Here is a 7890-nt window from a genome sequence, read left to right as displayed (position 1 = left end):
AATAAACAAAAGTAGAGGCTATGGTCTATTAAGTGCATGAGAGATTTAGGTTGCCGTGTGAATGCCAACAGGCGAATGCACGCCATCTTACAAAGACACAAAAGAGATTCTGATGCCAACCATGGTGCCAGTGGCAACCATTATTGTGCCTCCACTCTGCCTTCTGCTTACCCTGGCACTTCAGTTTCACAAAATGGAGGTGCCGTGCCTGACGATAAACCAACTCTTTGTGAAACATTCAGAGTCACAAAAGCAACATTTTGATATTATTAAAATAACAAAATATGGATAACGTCGAAATTCTTCTGAAACAGAAAACCCCTTAAAAGTGGAAATACAAGGAATAGTTTAAGTGGCAGCATTCCTCATTTGTAAATCATTTTGGATAAAAGTGCATGTTAAATGAATAAATGTGAAGGTACATGTAAGTGTGCCGACTTAATTTTCCCTTTACGTTGCTAAAATAAACAAGTACTCAAACAAAAGAAGAAAAGCAAGAGAGTTAAATAACTGTGAAAATTACCAGAACAAATCTAGCTGGGAACTTGACAATAAAAACAAACAAGAGAGACATTTTTAAAAACACAAAAAATATTTATATTAGAATGTTATTGTGTAATTGTGCCATTTGCAGAAATTCTCCACCTTAGGAAATATGTTTAGCATATATTTATATAATGAGGGAAATTTATATGTTTATATGAATTATGCTGACATATTTGTCACTTTTATATGCCAACAAATTTGTGAAATGTAAAATATTTTAATACAACCAGTTTAATACTATTTAAATGTACCAAATTAGATCTTTTTGAAACTTTCTTGCATGTAACACAAGAAATGTATGCCCTTAGTCTTATGTACATAACAACTGGAAATTACATTCATTTTATTTTGTCTCTACACCCTTCAATCTGCTAGTTAAGAGTAGGACCTAAATTCAACAAATGTTATTTCCCAACCTCTCATCAGACTCACCTTGGTCCTGGACGTAGTATGCCAGAAACAAGTCCAGCTCTTTCACCGAGACAGTGATGTGGTGGGGCTGGACGCAAAGTCCCGGGTTGGTGCAGTGCGGGGACTTGACTAGACGCTCCCCATCTGTGCTCTCCAGCGGAATACCTTTAAACAGGATGACCATCACCAGGTCCAGCCGCCACACTTTGTCAGCCTGCCTCAGGCAGTCGATTCGGCGGATCTTGCCCTTCTGATCGGGGTTGGAGAGAACGCAGCACGGGTGCTTCTTGCCCGTTACACTGAGCACAAAGTCCTCCCGGTACTCCTGCCGGATGTCCTTGCGCAGCTTGGCCAGGAGACGGGATGCCCATTTCTGTTTGATTTCAGGCTTCTCGCTGAGCAGCTCATCTTTCACGGCCCGTTCCTCATCCTTGGACATCCTCTTTTCGTGCTTCTTGAAGTACTTGCGCTTTCGTGCCTGTAGGTTGAACCAGGTGTAGGCTATGGCACGGACATGAGGGAGCAGTGCCTCGATGAAGGGATGAAACTCATCCTGAGAAGAGAGAGGGAGGGAAAAAGGAGAAAAATTGAGCAGGAGCAGAAGTGACCTTTTGGCATGGGTTCCCGTTTGAATTAGCCAACAGCCCATGTAGCCAGAAACGAAAGAGGAAAAAAGCGGTTTAGAAATCCTTTCACATAAAAATCATTTATAAGTAGATAAAAGTTATACAAATGACCATTTAATGGTCCAGAAAAAGCATTAAACAGAGTTACAGTTACAAATACCAGTACCAAATATATTTTTCTAACTCTAGCATTCCATTTCCTGCTTTTAAAGAACTTTTAAGCACTAAAGTTATTTAAAAATGAGATTTGAAAGCATCAACATGACACGTTTATCTACCATCTCCACTGCGATTGCAGGCAACGCTGGCCTGCCTGCAGGTGTCGAAGGCACGCTGAAAAAGGATGCCACTGTTTACTGCGTCTGCCCGCGCCGTGCCAGCGTAGAGCAGACAGTTCCAGAATCACCAATCACTCTCTCCCCTTCTCTCTCTCTAACCCCCTTCTCTCACTCACTCGCTCTCCTTCTCCAGCCATGCTCAAAGCACCAGTCCGTGTGTTGGCACAGGAGAGCATGCATCCCCATACTTCCAGATCTCTTATCAAAGTGCCCTGCATTCCTGAAACAGCCCCTACCACAGAGCCCTGCAGAACCTCTTAGAATCCTGGAAAAACGAATCACTAAATGCCTTAGACAGGGACAGCTGAGGGCACGATCATTCACCACACTCACAAAGACATCAAGACAAATGGAAACATGTCTTTTGTCTAAAATGAGAGTACAAACATACCCAAGGTCAGAAGTATTGGTTAAAGCTTTTAACTAAACATGGGAAAGTGAAAAAAGCGGCGGGGGGAAAAAATCTATTTTACACCTTCAGCTTTTACTCTTAACTATGAGGAGGTGTTTGCGGTCCTTGGGAATCACTTAATTTGTTAGCATTAATGTACCACAATTATTCCAAGGCCCTCCAAAATCAAACCAAGATGGACAATGAAAATGGCATCTTGGCACAAAAAAGTCACATTCTTCAGGCCTCAGATCCATTTGGGTAAATGTGGCATTAAAATGCCAAAACCAAAACCAAAGTGGCCTGACTCCTCAAACAAGCGGCACAGCTAATTCACACTTGCCTTATTCAGCGTAAGGCTTTTTGTCTTCATATGCCTCAACTTGTTATATAGCTTTACACTACAAACTGAGCAAACACAGTTGCCAATTTTACAGACCATTGAGTAACATTTGCTCAGTTTTTTTCCACACATTTAATCTCCTCATCATCTCAGCAAAAGAAAATGATTTAATATTACCGAGCAATTTCAATCATGTTTAAAAATATAAAACAGAACAGGATAACTTTTCACACTAAACACCGAAAGACAAATACCACCACTTTCTGAGTCCACATTATAATTTTTAATACAAGAAAAAAATATTGTTCTTTTACAGTCAAAATTTCCATAAGCATTGTAAATTCGTATTAAAGGACAAGAAGGTTTAAGAGGTAAAAATACAATGAGAGCAATGTGTGATAATCTCAATACAATGAAAAAGAGAAGACCACCTTTATGCACACACTCTGCAAACTTCTCTGTAATTTTTCCGCCGCCACATTGAAATATGAACAAGGACTGCAGTGAATGGATCTAAGAAGATTTAAACCACATATCGTTCTGTGTGCAGGCGGGCGGCAGCTCTTTGGGAAACCACAACCAGCACACCACTGTCTGTATTTCAGTCACAGCCCCACACACATAGCCCACACTCAACCACTGTATAAATACAAACAAACTACACAACTTTGAAATGTATTTGAAATCTATCACGTGACAATGTGCAATAGTGTGTGTTGCTCAAGAAAAATGTAACTCGCTGAAGAGTGTAAGTTTTCACACTATCTGGTGTAGTCCTGGAATGTATAAAAACTCAAATACATTCAAAGTGCTAATTTCCTAACAAATCAGATCAGACATATTATTTAAAGCTAGTTTATTATTATTATTATAGCTAACTTAATATAATGTGTGTGTGTGTGTGTGTGTGTGTGTAAAACTGTTGTAAATCTGTAGTTTGTTATGAAAATTCTATTACAACCAAATGCACACTGCAGTGTCCACTCAAGAAAAATAGACACAGTCAAATAACAATACAGACAATATGCAAAAAGGATATTCATTCAATCGGTTTTGTTCTACTATCAATTTAATGACAAGAAAAAAATGTTATTTGACTGCAAAGAATCCATTACTATTTCATTACTATTTTTTTCATATTGCATTTGAATTTATACTGAGGCCTTGCAAGATCACATATCGATGTATCGACATAACGATGTAACATTAAAATCATAGTAAACGTAATGTCAAATTAAAACATTGCATTTATCTGTTGTCATAGTAGTAGTTATGCAAACTGGTCTCATATCACCATATTAAGAAATGTCTTGAAGAAAAAAATCACAAGGATTTTAAAAGTGTAACACGAGGTTGTGGGCTGCGCAGGCTCGAGGTCCTCTGTACTCACCATATCTCAGTCAATCACTCTCTGATGCCAAGGAAAATATAAACAGTAAAATTGTGTCAGCCAAAGCCGGCGGACTCTGTCCAACCGCTGAATCAACCTTATCATTGTTTTAATCTTAAATCACTCTATGAGAGGATCTCCCAGTTCAAACTAAAGCACGTTTTCTTTAGTTGGAGGTAAGGCTAAACAGTGAGCTCTTCAAAAGTGAATTCAAATTCACTGTCCTAACCTCGCGTTTGAAATTAACAGTTGAGATTAACAGTATTGAGATATCTCCCTGTTGTTCACCTCATATAAAGTTGCTTTGTTTAATCAAGTTCATTTCTATAGCAAAATAAATTGAGTAATTTACGGACGACATCAAATTAGATCAACTTTATGTGAACACTGGTCTGTTCAGAGATTAATAAGGTAAACATAGTCTCGGTTATGTGCGCATTGTATCACATCACCCAATCTTTAACCTACATCAAATTGAATGTCCAGTTGGATACTTCAAATAAAACTGCTTTAAATTTAAAATCTACTGCACTCGTAAAAAGAGTTCTTCAATGTTTCGCTGTGTAAATTGGTTATATGGCTCTGTGAAGTTTAAAAAAAGTTATTGTACATTATGTATAGGTTTGTCAGATTAGGGACTGATTTTGGGTATTTTAAAGTACCAGTACGTCGATGGTTTTCAAGAACTAGAGAGTAAATGTTCTTTACTGAATTTAAAAAGGTTCTTCAAAACGGCTTCTTCGTTCTAATTTGAATCTTTATTTTTAGGAGTGTTACTTAAAGGTTGCAGATAGGCTATGTTTCAATGCATCGATTTTCTTAAATGCCTTTTGTAAGACACGACGTCGAAGAAGTTGTTGAACTACGATACTTGAAAAGACAAGAGGGAAGTGTACAATAAATGCGCATATAGACTATGTAACTGCAGCAGTTCTTCAATTAATCAAAGCACAGAGAATAATGTGGATAAAAAAAGTATCAGAAATCACCTACAGAGTGATAATTCAAAAATGCATAATATACCTGTGTGAGACAAATCGGCGAATACATCGTAGATCGCGCTGTTATTCAAAGTCCTGAAGGGTATCACAGATGATTGATATTATCGCTTCATTCTTCAGAGCCCGTGCTGCTCGGTGCACGTTTGACTAAGACCTGATATCCTCATTCAAAAAAAAAACACACACACTCTTATCCGGCACCAGACAACAACTGGAGATCCCACACTTGGTATTTAACCGAGCCTGACCGCTGTTTAAGAGCACAAAAGATTGTAAACGGAGTGAAGACGCATCCACAGCGCTTGAGGTGAACCCGCCGCGGAGAAAAAAGCTACCGGAATCTGAGAGTTGAGTTTTAAAGAGGAATCTTAAATAATATATCGCACGTGCAATAAGAAAACTTGAAGGCGCCTAATTTCTGATCATGTGTTTGCTTTTCAAACTTGATATAATATGAGCCGGTAACACCCTCTAGTCTGCTGGAGCCTAACAAATCAGTCTGAAGATTTTTTTCGCCTTTAATTACACAGTCATACTCCTCCTCTTCCAGCAAGCGCATATCCCATATTTCCAGCCCACCTCGACTGCACCTCCGTGACACTGACAACGATTTAAGCAATTTCCCACTTTTTACAAGTGTCATTATTTTTCGTGGCAAGCACTTCAGGCAGGCATGTAGAACTATGAAACACGATAAAGCACAGCGTGCGAGCACAATACAGTATGTAAAGGTTTTTTCTGGTTTCTTCCATTACAAAGTAAAACAATTTAGGCCATTTATATCTGTTCACAATAAAGAAACAACAAATAGATAAAGCTTATTCATTGATCTTATTTTGCGTCCATATAGCCTATTGCTTTAGTTAGCCAATAGGCTATACATTTGAATTTGAATTATAAATATGCCTTTGACTTTGATTAGCTACATTTTATACAGGTCACTGTCTTAATAAAAAACAAAATTGCTTATATGATCAGGGTAAACAACGAAAGTAATTTTTGACTACTTTGCGACATTGGTTTAAGTTTACTTTCACTATCAGCTATTACAAACCAGTACAGAGATAGGACATTACTTTTAAAACATCAAGGCTCTTTTATTACATCATACGCTTGGAAATGCATGGATTATTACAGATGCGAATGCAAGTTTGGGCCTGAAGCGTTCGCAAAAGAAGTCAAAACTGAATAAATGAATTATATCACAAATGCACACTGTGATTTCAGTGCGATTTAAAAGTACTACCACATAACAACAGTTTAATTTTGGGAGAAAGGAGAAAAGTCTGCGGTAGTACAGGGCCAGTTTGTTTGTGGACAGATAATGATTCCTTTCGCTTTACATCGGCATCTTGTGTCAAAGTCAAAGCCAAAGCCCACCCCCTCCGTCCAACTCATAAGTCCAAAACGTTCAACAATGACTTGATGGAGAAGACTGAATAAATTACTAAAATGTAACACAATGGACCGCAACAAAAGCGCAACGCAACAAACTCCAAACATGTTAATGGTAAAACAATGGATCGGTTTGTGGACGTAAACTATTCTGCAGACAAACATCGACGTGTACATAACGCAACGTTTCTTAGATATAAAGTATCATTTGTCGAAAGAAAACAGTTGATGCAATGTAAAAAATAGACACAGCAAGTGCCGTTACGTAAAACAGTGCGAGACAAGCATTTAAATGACAGGAGAACAGTGTGAGTATATCAACACGACTTGTCCAGGTATTCGCGCTGCTGCTCCGTGCCAGAAGTGCAATGCTATTCTGGGGGAGAGTTTTAGCGAACATAGGATGCATGCCAAGAGGCACAAACTCGACTTCTGACACAATGATATGACCCATATGGGACGTTTGCCAATGCATGACATAAACAATCCAACAGTACTATCATTTTGTCTGCAGTTTTAAAGTGTCTTGTTCATTTCAACTGTGAAACGTAATGCTATTGCCCTTTTGAGGTTACATACGCGCAACACAGCAACTCGAGAAAAATATTCACAAACGTTAGTAAGACAGTGTTTTCCATCGTAACGTACCATTGCACTGTATTGCATGGAATTGAAGGGGGTTCCTGGAGGCCGGATGAAACTGAAGCCGGTACGCTCACATGTCTCAAGTTAAAAAAAAAATGTGCTTTTTATTTTTTCTCTCTCTCTCTCTCTTTTCGTTTCACGTTGTAGTGCTTACAAAAATGAATACCGGAAGAGAATTCTTGGCAGACAGGCGGCAAAATCAACTCAGCGAGCACCTCTGATATTTTTTTATCTTCCTTCCTCTGCAAGTCAGTCTTTTTGGATAGCTTTTGGTGGTTAAGTTGAACGCGGTCCAGAATAGGCTGAGTTTTTGGAAGTGGGTAGGTCTGCGCCTTCACTTTCTCTGTCTGTCGTCGCTGTTGCTCGCAGGCAGCAGCCAAACGTAGCTGCGCATTTGGAATTACATCCTCGTTTCTGATTGGCTGGCGCACCGGCGGAGCTCCGTTCTGCGTTCCATGCCCTAGGCCCCTCACTTCCGCTCGGCAGGCAGTGTCACTATTTGCATATTAACATTGACCAAGTCCCATCAAACCGAGACCGAGAGAAATTTAGACTAGTGGCTGAAGATAGGTCAAATTCCTGTGTGCATTTTGGCTTTGGGGATTAAGAATTCCTTGTGGACCGGCATGAAAGCAAATAAATTACTACTAAATCAAGTCGTATTATTATTAAAAGAAAAGAAAAGAAAAGAAAAAGAAATTTTATTTTTATTATTTTAATTAAATTGATAATAACGGTTCTCATACTCCCATTCACACTGTTGTTTGTTGGTGTATGTCCAATTTTGATACAGGCAGTGCAGTA

The 7890-nt window shown here is 38.8% G+C and overlaps 1 protein-coding gene across 6 annotated transcripts in view; it reads right to left on the bottom strand.

Annotated features, from left to right (window-relative positions):
- Window positions 1-7890, bottom strand: part of LOC107743940 (nuclear factor 1 B-type) — a 95973-nt gene that overhangs the window by 74296 nt on the left and 13787 nt on the right. For 3 of the 6 annotated variants that reach the window (XM_016557393.1, XM_016557399.1, XM_016557394.1), the window contains exon 2: window positions 979-1510. In XM_016557393.1, coding sequence (XP_016412879.1) covers window positions 979-1510 — 532 coding nt within the window. Of the gene's footprint in view, window positions 1-978; window positions 1511-5068; window positions 5585-7089; window positions 7468-7890 lie in introns of those variants that run through there. The other 3 variants (XM_016557398.1, XM_016557397.1, XM_016557395.1) reach the window with 3 other exon arrangements.

This window comes from Sinocyclocheilus rhinocerous, unplaced genomic scaffold (assembly GCF_001515625.1).
Source record: "Sinocyclocheilus rhinocerous isolate Xijiao unplaced genomic scaffold, SAMN03320098_v1.1 scaffold1549, whole genome shotgun sequence".
NCBI lineage: Eukaryota > Metazoa > Chordata > Actinopteri > Cypriniformes > Cyprinidae > Sinocyclocheilus > Sinocyclocheilus rhinocerous.
The sequence above is the reverse complement of the archived record's forward strand: the minus strand, read 5'-3'. Positions and strand labels throughout refer to the sequence as shown.